This window comes from Phalacrocorax carbo, chromosome 1 (genome assembly GCF_963921805.1).
Source record: "Phalacrocorax carbo chromosome 1, bPhaCar2.1, whole genome shotgun sequence".
NCBI classification, from domain to species: Eukaryota; Metazoa; Chordata; class Aves; order Suliformes; family Phalacrocoracidae; genus Phalacrocorax; species Phalacrocorax carbo.
In genome coordinates this window covers 207,251,624-207,267,306 of record NC_087513.1, presented here as the reverse complement: position 1 = coordinate 207,267,306, position 15,683 = coordinate 207,251,624, and the positions used below count along the sequence as shown (strand labels likewise).

The following is a 15,683-nucleotide window of genomic DNA, read 5'->3' as shown; positions in this document are numbered from 1 at the left end:
TCCAGAGATACCAGCTGTGAATTAGCTTTCGTGTCTTTGTCCTACAAACGTCCCAGCCTCCCTCCTCTCCCTGGTTACTTTTCACTGTGATTTCCAGCTGTTTAAGGATTTTTCTGAGAACTGTGGTAATGTCTGAATCAAAATTGCCTTGGTTAGAGGGGCCCCTAAGTGCTGGTGTGATACAGTGTCCTGATGGAAAATGTATTTGCAGAGCGGCGTGCTGAACAACTTCTCTGGTCCTCCCCATTTTTGTCTAGGAACAATTTTGAGCTGGCAGTAGTTTGTTATTTTGTTTTAATGTGTTGTCGTGGAGTTTTTTTCTGTAGGGGCAGAGGAAATTTTTGCCACTCTTTTACCCTATTTATAGCTGGAACCTGGAGAGCCAGGTTTGGGTCAGGCTGATGGAGCAGAAAAGAGGGGTCAGCTGGGGCACAGATTTACAGTTAGGGAAATAATCACATCGCTGGCATGAGGGTGGCTTAATTAATTAATTTACATGCCTGCAAAGAGAGAGCTTTCACTCACACTTCAGCTCCTGTGTCTGGCACTCAGAGCTTTTCAAGCAGAGCTGGAGCCTGTCATTTTGAAAAGTTTTGAGTGTCACCCAGAGAAAAAGGCTTAGCTGGTACATAACATTTTCCTCTCCAGGGATGTAAAGTTTTAGACAGAGTAGAATTGACTAACTTCAGGCCTTCTATGTTAATTTCTGTTAATTAGCTGACATTTCGTGTTATAGCCATTACTATTTTCAATTAGCTGTCAGCAAATATTTTCAGTGCAACTTTTCTGTTATTGAACAGATTTCCCACAAGTTTGGGCTTTCCAAAACAAACAAATGCATGCACGCATTTACTGCCACAACACCATGTTAGTCAGGATTTCAGCAGTAACCTAACAAACTGTGAGACTGTGTATTGGTAAGACAGGAGGATGGCTTTGCTTCTTGAGCGGTCTTTTGACTTAAGTAGGTTTTTCATCATAGTCACTTGACTGTTCATACCACTGTGGTTTTCCGAGGTTTTATTATCATTGTTGGTTTAAACTTTTTATCTCTCACACACATACCTTTTTTGTAAATGATTGCTAGCAGGTTGAAGAAAATGTCTTTTATTTTTTTTCAAGTTGACTGATGTTCTGTTCAAAAACAAGAGTTTCCTAAATCTTGCTAATATTTTCTATGCATTAAGAACATTACCCCCCAAAAAAGCACTCTGTTGGTATTTTTGACAAGCATTTAAATAAGTGTGTCTCCAATTGTTTCTGTGCACTACAGCCTGTACTGCCTGGCATCATTGATTATTTTATCTGTGGAGTCAGCAGAAATGCTGAAAAAGGTTTTTCTTAATCTGTGCTCTTGCAGAGAGCTTGGCCAGTGGCACTGGAGCAGAACAGAAATAGAGGGGATCAGCCTCTAAGTGGGGCAAAAGTTATTTATTGCTGAAAGCCTGTAACAGGAGAATTGGCAGAATTGGTTTTCTGTTTGCTGCAGAAGCTCTGAACTTCTCCCAGAGTGGTTAGGTGGAGAGGCTGAGATCCCCGGCGGTGTCGCTCTCACCAGGGAGAAAGGCAGACTCACAGCCATGCGTGAAGCCTTTCAGCTTTATAAATGCTATTTTGGAAAGTGTAGACAGAGGGAACTGGATGGCTGAGTACACTGGTAATGAGCTGTGGGTCCTCTCCCTGCACCCCCTCGCCGGTGACTGACAGATGGCGCGTTGGTGGCTTTGCAGGGTGGGGATGGTCCCTGCCCAGCTCTCAGCAGACAGTCATCCCCATCAAAATGCAGCAGTCCCAACAAGTGCTAATTGCCAACCTTGAAGACAGTCTTAGGAGAAAGAGGCCTGAGGCTAATATGTGTCATTGGGAGGACAGGCTCCACTCTCCGAATGAGTTACGGGCTGATCTGGGGTATTTTACATTGTCGTTATATACTGCCATACCATTAATTTTTCTGTAAATAAGGAGTTACGGTCCCTAAGGCTGTCAGCCCACCCCTTTCCATTGTATAAGTTTTCAAAAGTATAGTTAAATACAGAAAGTGGAAAAGGTCTTTTACTTTCGTTCTTAGAAAATGTTGTGGTTTTTCTGCTGATCTCAGTACTAAATTGGATTTATCCTAAGTTTAGATTTCTTGCTGCAAGGAGGTGACAACTTCAAGGGACATTATTCCTAGAAAATTTAGCTTTGCCTAAGGATCGGACATCAGGACTGTATGATTTGTAAGGGGACACAGAAACATATAAGTTAAAATAAAACATTGAGGAGTTAACCAGCAAAGCAGTCGATGTGTAGTGATCAGTACGAGCAGGGAAGGGTTTGTAATATCTTGGCTCACTATCATCAAAAATTGCTACTGTGGGAATTGGCACGTTAGCATATGTAGCTGAAAGTGAAATCTGAACTTCTTTCATGCAAACAGAAATAATTTTCTGCCTTATTTCTTTCTCTTTAAAAAATGCAATCGAAATATTGAGGGAGAATTTTGAAACATATTGATTGCATTTTGAAGTCATACTATCGAATCTCTTGAGTGCTTGTTGGTCTTGGATCATTTCATTTTCACGGTGTTTCAGACTGAAAATTATTGGTATTTCTGTTTAAGTTGCAACTAAATTACTAATTAACTTTTGTCTCAAAGATTTTATTTCTTATGTGTTTCTGCCAGCACAGTGTTCTTTTTACACAATGCAGCAGAAATTTTTTGCTACCTGCCTCTCTGTGCCCCTTACAATCATATAAAGCAGTTTTGGACTTAATGAGCTGTCAAATCTCAGGTAATGAATGAAAAGAACTGACAGAAATTCTTTTGTTGTTTAAGAAATTCCAAATAATTAATAGAAAAATGTGACAGAGATTCTTTTAGGATTTAAGAAGAAATGCGTCTTTCAAATCCATTGTGTGACTGAAGAAACTTTAAAATGTTTGCAGAAAAGCAGGGATCCTGCTTAATGGGTTAATTCCAGTTCTCTCTTCTGAGATAAACTTGCAGAATTTGAGATAAAAAGATTTTATGTTTTGAGAAATAGATTCCTAGCCCACGGGTTCTCCATTCCAGGTTCCTCTCAAAAGTAAAAGATGTTCCCGATTCCTTTATTTGCCATTGTGGGCATATTCGAGTGAGGCACTGAGCATGTTTATAGTGAGTATGTCTTGTGTAGACTGAAGATTTTGTAAACTGCAGGTTAGGTTTGAGGCGAGAAGGGTTTTTCCTTATGTTCTGTGGGTTTTTCCAATTCATGAAGTCTCACTGTACCTATTCAGAATAGTGCCTCTACTGCTGTTGTTTTTCAGGTAACAGTCTCAGATGGGGGCACATCTCCCAAGCAGTCCTCCGTTTGGGTGGTGGTCCAGGTTATGGATGAGAATGATAACAAACCTCAGTTTCCAGAGAAGGTCTATCAGATCAAGCTGCCAGAGAGGGACCGTAAGAAAAGAGGGGAGCCGATCTACAGAGCTTTTGCTTTTGACAAAGACGAAGGCCCTAATGCAGAAATCTCATACAGCATTGTGGATGGAAACGATGATGGAAAATTTTTTATTGATCCCAAAACGGGGATGGTTTCTTCTAGGAAGCAGTTCACAGCAGGGAGTTATGACATCTTAACAGTAAGTACTCTTCCATCAACATATGAACCCATGATATGACTGGCTTTGTTTTAGAAATAGGCCCGCTTGTATAAAGAGTAATATGACAGTTTAATGTATGACCTATATCTAAGATGTGACTGTATTAAGAAATCTAGTATTCACACACAACTACCGCTAAAAAAATTGAGTCTGAGAGAGCGTTCATGCTCTTGCACAAAGTAAAATATTCTCAGACTGTCCAGTCAACTTGCAAATTGTTAGTGCAAGTCATTCTCTTTAATACAGAGAAATAAAGACCAAGGGCTTGTCTGCTCAGAAAGTTATATCATGTTGAACTAGGCAGATACTACTATGAGTGGTTATTCACCTTTTGTGTACTCACAACTGCTTGCTGTCATGGAGAGGTCCTTATACCGTTCAAATTAGGTGGCTTCAGGGAGGAGGAGTACTGTGTACAGTGTGTTGTAGTACCGTTCTCACCACATTAAAGAGTGTAAGTACAGCAGCAATTTCACTTAAAATAAATCTCAGCCAAAATACTTCTGCCAGAACTCAAATCATATAGACAAGGTCAGAGAAAGAGAATGCGCAATAGTGGTGTTGATGTAAAGCAATATAAGACTTAAATGTGCAGTCTTCATCTACAGCAATAAGCCAACAAGTTGTAGTTAAGGAGTTGACAAAAAAATGTCAGGTGTCCATGGTCTGGCCTGTAGTAAAGGAAGTAACAAGTCTGCACTGGGATGACTTCACAGGGTTAGAAACTGTGACAGGAAAATAAATAATAAATATCAAAAGATTGAGGAACACCTAGTAACCAGAGTAGAGCACCCTTTGGGTGAGCGAGTGCCTTTCCCTGCGCAGAGCTGAAAGTCACGTCTGGGATCCGGCCCTTATTATAATGCAACAGCTGAAGGTTTTCTACCTTGAAACTGCTCATCACACCCTCAGCATCTTTTCACTAAGGACCTGCCCGCCTTGAACAGGGCAGAGGGGCGAGTGTTAGCACCAAACCCACTTAACATGTTTCCAGAGAAAGAAATAGGGTAATGGTATTTCAGGAAAATATTTCCCATTTTTAACTGGCGTAGTAACAGCATATTTACACCAGTGTTCCTATATAGCCAGAAACATTTCCTTTAATTTCAAAAGAAAAACCCTTTGATTGACATTGATGTTATTTACCAAAGCACCCATTTTGTAACCTACATTGTCCCTTTCCTTATACCCAGTCTTTTTTGCTGTTCATCTTGTCTTTTCTGTGCTAAAACCATAAAACATTCCAGGCAAATATCAAGGCTATCCATCCCTCTAGAGGACATTATAATAAAAAGAATTAACACCAAGCTGGGCAACCATTAATGAACATGACAGAGAGGAAAAACCAAGGAAAATAAATATGGCAAAATTTAAAATTATATTTGTTTTGGAGAATGGGGGAAATGATCTGAAACTTATTTAAATCAAATAAAGATCCTGAAGAAGGCAATGTAAGGAATATTAATCTTATCTGCAATACAGATGCCATTTAAAAGCAATCAAATATGGTCTGGGTGAGTATGTGTTGCAAATACATGACATCCCACAGGGTCATTATAAAGCTTCCAGCTTTGCTCCAAGAGGGACCTGGGTGTAAGATGAAATTGGAGAGGGAAGCTGGTTCTGGAGAGGAGCATCTGTGCGGGGAGCACTTGAATTGCATCTCCAGGAGGTCTCACACCAGCATTTCTAAAACAAAACATTTCAGTTTGAAATCCGCCTTTTCAGTAAAAAGTCAAAGTGTAATGGAAAAAAATGAGAATTGAGAAAGAAGCGCTTATCTCCCTCTTTTTTGATGGGATTTTATGTAGAGGATTAAAAAGGCCATTTTCCAAGCAGTCATCATCATGTGATAGAATTAGGTCTGAACTGCCAAGTTGTGATGCTTCCTCTGAGTCCCCTTTTCTTTGTACCTGCCAGATAAAAGCAGTGGACAATGGGCGGCCCCAAAAATCTTCAACTGCACGCCTCCATATTGAGTGGATAAAAAAGCCTGCGCCCTCGCCCGTGCCCCTGACTTTCGATGAACCTTTTTACAACTTCACCGTCATGGAAAGCGATAAAGTGACAGAAATCGTTGGGGTGGTCTCTGTGCAGCCATCTAACATTCCTCTCTGGTTTGATGTTGTTGGTAAGTTGGGAGCCAGTGGGGTAAGGAGGAAGCTTCAGAAGCAAAGCATATGGATGTGTGGTTTTGAGAGCAAGAAAACTAACCATGAACTGTCCCCCGCCCCCAGTTAAACCCACTTTTGTAATGCTGAAGTGAAAATGCTATTTTAATATAGCAATAACAGTAATAATAATATTCCTGTTTTTGTTATGACTCCTTAGCTAAGCTGAAAAAAAGCGCTGTATGGCTGAATTGTTTTTTTTCATACTATGTTATTTACTGCAATCTTAATGTTGTCTGTCATTTAAATTCTATTGTCATACTTTGCTAATCTCATTTCTAAATGTATTTATGGTACTTAGACTTGCTGTCCCTCATTTCTCTCTTTCTTCACCTTTTTTTCTGCATTCTGTTCTTTTTTTTCTGCTTCCGACTGCCCTGCTTCAAGGTGGCAAGCATGCTCGAGAGATGTTCTATATTCTACAGACAGCTTGTGGGCAGAACTGTTCAACAGAAGGTACCCTTAGTGCAAACACATTTGCTAAAATACAACTATCCAGGCTGCCTTTTATTTTTGCAAATTCTTTGAGACAATTTATATTACATCTTTCATAAGTGCCTGTGACAGGATGCAATGCGACACATGGATGTGCTGCGTTTCTTTCTATGACAGCTTTTACCGTATTTGTGTCCAATTATTATCATTTTATTCACGGATTTTCTGCAGTTTATCACAAATAATTAATTCAAACTCTTCACAGTCCAGTGCCATCCATTTAACTGTGAAACAGAATGGGATGCATCAACATATGGGTTACAAATGGAGCCACCAAAAGTTTGTCGTGAATGCAAGCTGAAAAAGAGAAATGTGTTTTGATGTGAGATTTCAACCACAAAATTGCCTTACATAAAATTGCTTATAAAAATAGGGAGGGAGAAATATTCTTAGCAAAGAGGAGGAGAAGCTGTAGAAGTAATGGTCTTAAAATCAGAGGGAAATGCAGCTAACGATGTAGCTGCCAGAAAGAGAGGAAGTAGAGGGTCTGACTTGGTTGCAGTGGAGAAACAGGAATCAACATTCCTAAACATTGCTTTCCTGCTTCTGCAGCTGATTCAGTTAAGTTCTTTAAAATAACTCATTTAAAATCTCCAAAATGATACTTTCCCCAGCAGCACAACGACCCCGCAAAGTTATTGTGCTGCTTAGTATTTGCAGATACTTGTATGTAATATTTGAACACCTTTGGATGTAAAACACTGTGTCTGCAAAGAGTGGTGTTATTTAAATTAAGGGTTATAAAGCAAATACTATATGAAAGATTAGAGAAACAAAAAGCCTTTGCTACAGACTTAGTAGAAAGAGTGCATCAGCAGTCTTTATTTACAGGGATTGAGCCTGGCTCTCATTTCAGCGTAGCTATTTGTAGATGGGTTTAGCCAACAGGAAGGACAAGGACCACAAGAGAAACGGTCTGTCAGAGTCGTTTTCATCCACCTTTTATTGCCAATTTGTGCAGATGAAAGACAGAAGCAGCAACATCTCCTCTTTGAATTTTTAGCATGGTTTCTGATGTGCCAACCACATTAAAATTAAACCCAAAGCTATTATCATGTTCTAGGGTTCATGTTAGCCCCTGGGGAAGGACAGCATACATTTCCTACGATTTTCTTCCCATTCCCTTGGTTGTTTCGGTATGCTACATGCAATTTATTAGCTAATGTTTACATTTCCTTTCTCTTCCTCACTGACCCTAACTTTCCTCCCAGGAGAAATTAATCTTTACTCATGTTATTGACACTTTTTCCCATTTGAACCTTTTGCTAGCCTCCTCTGCCTTTCGCAGCCTTTTGGTCCTTTTGTTGGCAAATTCACCAATTCTTATTAAAATGCTGCCTGTGTTAAGCACTGAGAGAAGCCCCCGCTCTTCCACTGCATTATTTTACATTATTAGAGTCACTTGCAATCTAGCAACACCATGTAATAATATGTCATTCTTGCCTACCAAACAGAGACGATGGGGAGAGCATTATGAAATTTAAGCCTTTAATTTGTCATTTAATGTGACCTTTATGGCTAAAATAGTTCAAATGGTTTAGAAGAAGGTTTTTGCTATTTACACAACGCTAATGGTTTCCCTATAGGCTGTAGCTCTTGATGCTGCAAGATGCTGCATCACTGCAGAGGTTCATGGAGACAGAGCTTCCCTAGACTTAATGAGAAACTGGTGATTCTGACCATGCAGTTCAGTACTGTTACCTTATGAATGTCGGCATTAAATATTACTGCTGTTATAAATAATAACACTAGTAACATCACTCACTTCTGCAATAAGAATAGCCAACAATCCTGGGAATGCAGAAGACCCTGTTGTTCCAGATGCTCTGCACACAAGGTGCAAAGATAAAATCCACCCCAAGGTTTATAGACAAGAGTTCTGTATCTTTAGATTATCTTTGCTGCCTTTAGTCAGTGTCAGTATAAAAACACTTTTCCTCCTTGTTCCTTAATATCATCATGTGGTAAAAAAGGTGCTGATACTTTCCTTTTGGGAGAACATTGAGGTCTAGTGCTGAAAAGCCCAATGAAAGTCATGGGTTATTAACAGAAGTTAATTGGCATGTATGGAAAGCTGCATGGGACTACTGATGCAAGAGATGGTTTCTGTGCTGCTGTAAAACCTAGACCTGATCCTGCTTCATCTTGTATTTTGTGATTTTAGACCTCCCTGCACAGTTCACTGTAATGTCAACAAAAGCCCTGAAGGCTTATGCAGAGGCATGGTTTAATGTAGAGTTCGCAGCTTGACCTTTATGTTTACGACCTTTTCAAACTAAATGGGCATTGGAATTTCAGAGGACCTCTTTTTTAATGCATAACATGCATTTTCTCCCAGCTAAGAAAAAGGAGGGAGGGTGGATGAAGTTTGGCTATGTAATATTCTGTCTGCCTAACTTCAGTATTTAATTTTCACCTAAATTATATACACTTTAAATAGCTGTTTAAGTTCTTGAGTTAATCAGTTCCAAGAGAGGAAGATGCTTTGCAGGCTGGGGGATCATTTTACACCACCCACCGCACCCACCCACCCGCCCTGCCTGGCCATGGACTAGAGAAGAATAGGATGCTTGCATGTATTTTTGTTTGTTTCTTTAATTGGGAATGGTTGAGATGTCATACCTGGTTTCTGTTTTCAGACTGCATTCAAGGTCATTCTCAGTTCATTCAGATCCCGCAATGTGAAGGACGTGAATGTAATGTAGGTTGTTTCAGTTGTGTTAAATTGTTTCAGTTATGTTAAAATTCTTCAGTCATTTATGAGAAACTGTTTTTCAATGGAAACTCTCAGATAAGTCAGAGAACTTTATTTCTGTCAGGTAAATTGAGCCCTCTCTGTCTCTTCCTTTGTTAGTGGTGGGAATGGTGTGATGACTACTTTGACACTGGAGCTAAGCTGCATGGTGCTAGTTTTTGCTTAAGTAGCATGTTGCACATCTCTCTGGTTCTCCAAACAGGCCTCCCTCTACCTTTCCTTTTTCCCCCACCTATGCCTTGATAAGAGCAGCCAAACTTTAAAAGCACATCAGAACATTTTATCATGGGTGCTTAAATGGCATCACTTTAAGATCTATTACTTTTAATTAATTGTCCATTTATTTCACAGTGCTGCAAATTTTTGTTAATGTCAAAAACATGTAGCTCTCTAGTCACCTTTGAATTATCTTCTCTGAGAACTAGCTGAAATACCTTCCTCATTTCTTTTCTGCTTTTTATGCCCTTGCCTTCAGCTTTTTAGCAGCAAACCCAAGGCTTTGACTCTCCTTACAACAGTTTTATCTGAAAATTCAGTCTGCGTTATTTTCTTCTTCTTAACATGATACAGTAATAAGAGAATAAATATGTGCATGTTATGTTACTAATATTTATTATGTTATGATTAACAACAGTCTGTAGTTGAATTTGTATTTCTTGAGGCAGTCGTTAAGTTTATTTCATCTTTTTTGAAAACAGAAAAATTGGAAATTTTGGCTGTGCTTTTCCTGAAAATCCTAGAGGTACTTCAGACTCACCCTTTAGCTTCAGAGTGGATTAGCTTTCTGCATTTTCCTCTAATTCTCTGCTCTGAGCAATGCAAGAATGGTAGCAATTGGCCCGATTTATCATCACTGTCCTTGGTGGTGTTAGTTTACTTTGGGGCAAGACAAGTAAGAATCCTCTTTTCCCTGAGAAAATGTGTTTTAGAGGACTACTCTCTAAATTAGATCACTCCTGTATTCCTCTTTTCCACTCATCCATCATGGCATGGTAGGCTATTTGAGACTTGTGTGAAGATCTCAATACACCCTGGCTTTATTAACTTTGGATGTGGAGCATGTATGCTCTTTGCTGGCTACCAGGGAAGGAAGACTCTTGCCAGGTTTTAACTATATTTGGTTTGGGGATGTCCTGCAGAGTTCAGTGTGATCCATCTTTACATCTAAAACTCAGCAAGTCTCCACAGTCATTAGAAATTTCTGAGGTATATATTCAATCCCTCTCTTCTGGATCTCTCCACTGGAAAACAGGGAGAAAGGCCCTTACATGGGAAACAATCGCCTAGAAGTCCTCCAGGTTTGCTGACATATTTTCTTCTCAGCAAAGAAACATAATCCTATCTTAAACTGCATATCAGCAGCTGATAGGAACATAGGGAGGCTCAGCGTCCTGGAAAGGAACCCCATCTGGGAAAAGAACTACAAAAAAAAACTTAATTGCTTGCAGCAAATGCAATAATCAAAATACAAGCAGAATATGTTTGGGAACAAAAAAAAACAAACCCACACTGGAATTCAGAAGGGACACAGTTGCAGAACCCACATTCTGTGGGAATGCCAGTTCTGTGTTGTATCTTGCCTTAGGCAAATTCTCCAGCTGACCTCTAGAAATCCCTTTTAACAGTTCAGAAAGTTTTCCCTGGCCTGTCCATTGCACCAAATGAGTGGTGAGCTTTACATCAGAAGATCATCTACTGTAAGGTTTAGTGTGTTGGGTTTTTTTAACCATCTTTTTTATTAAAATGAAAATTAATACTTTCCAATACATATGGGACTTCTGTCAGAAGAAAAATATGCTTGTAGTGACTGTGAAGCCAAGAAACAAGTGAAGAACCAAGGTAACTCCAGGTTCAGCCAGAACATGTAACCAAGACTACTCTATACCAAGAGCACAATGTATAGCCTGTTGGCTAAGAGGTGTCTCAGTTCAATTTCCTGACATCTTCTTGACCATACTATACCATCTGTTAAATTGAAACTTAGGGCTCAAGAAGCTGTAGTGAGAGCCAACTAATAAGATCTTTTGTACCAGGCGCTGTTTCTACAGCTGTCCCAAGTTTGATAACAGCTGGAATTGGCTAGAGTTATATTGGAAAAACCCATATATACTATAACATGCTTTCAGGTAACATAAAACATTCCTAGTTGTAGAAATAATGCATCCAGGGCTTATGCAAGATCATTGAGATCAATCTCAAGAAAGTAAGTAAAATATCTCACTTAAATTTAGGTGTCCAATGTGTAGACATAACTGTGCTAGGTGTGTTTGTGAATCTTAACAGTCAATTAGAGAGAAAAAGCACTTTCGGATTAATTTATATGATCCCAACATGATATGTCTTCTCATCCAAAGACGGCATTGCAAGTAGATGTGGACTTCAAAATTCCACTCTAAGTGCTCTAGTTTAATCACAGTATTTTAAGGGAAGTCTTTAATCTGTATTGAAGATGTATCAGCATTACATCTTAGCCTGCAATAGTATTACAAACAATGGCTAATCCATATCTCTCTAAGGTTATTCAGTGTTAAAATGCTTTCTCAGGACAACCTGTCTAGCCAACTTGCCAGCTCAATCAACTTGCCGCCTTTATCGTTGATTTTCCCAAGATGCCTGAGGAACTAACAATGTATTATCTTCATTTGAAATATTTCCTTCCTAATGCAATTGCAAGCATATTAGCAAAGACAGCTTCTACATATCTTGTATCCGAAAGCAGGTTTTAGTAGGCAATAAAAAGGAAAGCATGTGCCATATGTTGGAAAATGGAATAAGTAATAAAAATTCACATTAATAAAACTGAGCAGCTGAACAAAATTTCATCATCCTTAGCCCCCTTTCATACTAAGATTGTGATCAAAGAGATGTTAAATGGCCTATAGTAACATTGGTAAAACTGATACTGTGGGAGCTTATAGCACTGCAGATGAGCTCGCTTCAAAAGGGTTGGGAGTTACATGGCAGCATGCTTTCAAAAAGCGGCCTCAAGTACCCCAGAAATGTTTGAAGCTGACACTTCCTCAGCTGTCACCTCCTACACACGCAGCCCCACAGCCTCAACATGAGCACGTTCAGTGGTTTCAGGTGGGATTCCCAGAATAGTTCAAATACAGGAGGTTTTAAGAGAAAAATCCTATTTGTTTTTACACAACCTTCTCTTTCCGTGCCCCTTCAACACCAGTCTTCCAAAGATAATTCTGTTGGGTGCTTCTCTGAGTGCTTCATAGTAGGCCTTGCATAGACTTAACATGTCTATAAAGCTCTTATAGTTTAGCATTTATACCCAATTCATTAATCATTCTTCAGCGCTTAAGTTCAACTTCAGAAGCATTTACCATGAAGAGCTGTTTAGAGGGTAAATGAAGGCTGAGGAGCAGTACAAAGCATTTCCAGAGCACCTCTAGTACTCCAGATGAGAGGCAGGACCCAATATCTCAGGCATTATTCCCAGAAGTTCAGCCATCTGAGTGGATCTTCATTGTCAACAGCTGACCATGGTCTGTAAAAATGTACCAGTCTGAATCAGGAATAAATAAGGAATTCACTCCAAAAGATATTATAATCACAAATCTCACAGCAGGATGTTCTCTGATCCATCTCTGTCTCATTGTTTGATGTAATTCTTTAATAGAAAATTAATCAATGTAAAGTAAAGTGCATTGCCTGGTTAGTTACAAGTGTAGGCTAGAGTGGGGTGTCTGGCAACCATGATGTATTTGTTTGTCACTAAACCTTTTTGGAAGATATGAATAGCATATAAAACCTCATATGATTGATTCAGTTCTTATTTTAAGGGAAGAATATACTGCACTTAATGAAAATGGCTCGAAGAACTCAATGTATTGGCAATACATTGTGTAGCGCACTGCAAACCCAGCTCTAAGCCAACAGAGGAGGGGCATTTAAAACATTTATTGCTAATCCTTCCATTTTACTTCTTGGAAGTTTTAAAGGCAGGATTTCTTTGGAAGTGTATGACAGTTGATAGCATATAATTTTTGATTGCTCATTAAGATGGTTATTAAGCATCTTGAAGTACTGGCTTTCATTTTGTTTTCATGGTTATCAGTATGAAACATTCTCTTTGTAAAGTGCTTACTGTCCCAAGGCTAGCTTCATTTCAGCAGAGATTTCCTTGCAAGAATTTCAAACTCTCTTCTTCAAAGGAGGCTTTTTTTCAGAGTTGGTTTTCATGGTACGATTTTTCTCAAGTAAATCAATTGAAAACATTAATTGGGAGAGGGCATCTTTTTCTCCCAGAATAAATTAAAAAAAAAACCCAAAACACTGAAGAAGTGATCAATGCCCAAATGCCTTGGTATTGCTTAAATGTCAAGGACAATTATGCATTTTTTTTCTAGCGTCAAATAACATTAAATACATATATATCAATTGAGAAAAATATGCAGTTTTGGCTTGCAGAAAGAGGTTAGGGAATAAGCAATGTTTCTATCCACCATAAATCACAGCATATCCAGTGTCAGTGTTTTCCTGGAGAACCACAACTGCATCTATTAGGCTCAGAGCTATATATATGTATATACATATATCCAGCATAGGGAAGTCTGATGGCACATCTGAAACGACAATGTTTGGATCATTTCAATGGGAAGAAGTTCACCAATTCTTCCTTTTCTTTCAATAGAGCACCCATGCTCTTATTCCTCCTCCCCCTTTCTTTTCCCTCTCTCTGAACGGCCTCCAAGGCAGATACGGACAGAGCAGAGCCTCTCTAGCTTACACTTTCTTTGCAATAGCCTGTGCAAGAGGTAGAGAGAAGTGAGAATTTCTTCACATTAAGGAATTCAGGGGCTGTGATTTCACTGTGATTCCTCCTAATCTTGAAGTTCTGGGACTGCCAAAACCTTCTTCTTCTCACTAAGTGCATGACTGTTCCTGAGAATAATGCCGGTTGTTGGTCAGCAAACCACGGAGATGCAAGACTAGATAGTAGAGCAAGGAAGACAGTCCCCTTCGCTTCTCTGTCCTCAGCCCTATAAAATGAGAGCCATTTTGTGATAATACACGAGCCATTCAAATATGTATCTATATATATATTGCACGAGAGCTAAGTCAACGGAATAGAGGTTTTTCTACCTGTGGGTCTAATCTCAGGAGCTCTGAGCAGCTCTTACACAAGTTTTATAACCAGTGGGGTTTGAAAGCCTTTTCTGCTTTGTAGAACTGGGTTGTCAGAGACTGTAGCTAGTGGCATTGCATTGCTGTGTGATGAAAACACCTTAAGAGTTCGTTTGTCAGCAGTGTTGTGTTCCACCTCTCCCTGTCCCCAGCCGCCAAAAATTTCAGACTCAACTCATAATAAATTCTACTTTATAGATGAGTGAGTAAAAAGCAGCTTAGCAGTGGGGAGTGTGTGCTTTACTTTTGAACACAATGAGTGGTTCTAATTTATAAACTATAGCTGTGACCGAGAAATCCTGTAACCCTTTAATCCCAAATTATTTATGGCTTTCTCTTACTTTTTAATAGATTTTTTTTCTTTTTCCATTTTTTATCTTTCACCTGAGACTCGGGAGGGTTTTCCCACTGCTGCATCATTCAGTGTGTGACAGGATAAGGGGATATTAGTTTCGGAACAGTGCTTTGTGAGGGGTTTTTTTTTAATGGAAAGGAATTTATGATGTGTATCCTGTCAGATCTATTTAAATAATCCCTAAAAGACTAGTAGAATTTGACCTTTGTTGCCAGTAATTATCATTGTCCTTGAACTTAACATAACAAATCTCTATTTGCATTTTTTAATTGATTAAAATTGTAATTTTTGAAGACTCAGTTGACGGTCTTTGCACCCACGAGTATCAGTGAGAATTTCCTGAAAATAAAATTTGCTGAATAAAACCATCTTAAAATGATTTTTATACAAAAAGATAATTGTGCTTGTTCATTATCCAAACTACAAGGGCACACATCTTATGGGCTTATAGCCATTTGATTCTTTTTATAGACTCAGTTATGGTTCACTTAAATATACTGCTAGATTTTTTTTTTTTTTGCAGTGCATTTTAATGATATCTGCTTTCCAATATACAAACTGTGCTTTGAAATATAAATGAGTTATGAACAAAGAAGTATCAGTAGATGTACTGTGTATGCTAAGGCAAGCCGTTAAGATGGATGCCAGTAAACAGATATGCCCACTTCTAGGAACGTTTTCAATGAAAATTTTCCAGAGATGGCTAATTTAATTGTATTTTTGTGCAATAATTAGGAGGGAATTACGATAGTTCTTTCGACGCGGAGAAGGGAGTGGGCACTATTGTCATTGCAAAGCCCTTGGATGCAGAGCAGAGGTCAATATATAATATGACTGTGGAGGTCACCGATGGAACAAACATTGCCACGACTCAGGTAGAATATCACATTCCTTTCTTGGCAAGTTTTTAATTTGTTAGTGGAATGTATATGCTATAAAAATTAATAATTTTGCCATTCAAATAAAACCTCATCCTCTGAGACCACTGTTAACTAATGGAGGGGATATTTTTCAGAGCCTTTCCATCTGGTTGTAAAGAATCGGCTGTTGAATGTTTCAAAGTAGTATTTCTCCTTTTGTCCTCTTCGTGCTCACATGAAATTAATTTGCTTTCCTCCAGCTGAGGGAGTCCCTATCACAG

General features: G+C 38.9%; 1 protein-coding gene across 1 annotated transcript in view; it reads left to right on the top strand.

The window, feature by feature from the left end:
• The window catches only part of FAT3 (FAT atypical cadherin 3), a 432,050-nt gene that overhangs the window by 316,016 nt on the left and 100,351 nt on the right, over nucleotides 1–15,683 (top strand). Inside the window, exons 5-7 of the mRNA XM_064441382.1 lie at nucleotides 3,292–3,606; nucleotides 5,548–5,758; nucleotides 15,278–15,417. Of these exons, the coding sequence (XP_064297452.1) occupies nucleotides 3,292–3,606; nucleotides 5,548–5,758; nucleotides 15,278–15,417 (666 nt within the window). The remainder of the gene's footprint in view (nucleotides 1–3,291; nucleotides 3,607–5,547; nucleotides 5,759–15,277; nucleotides 15,418–15,683) is intronic.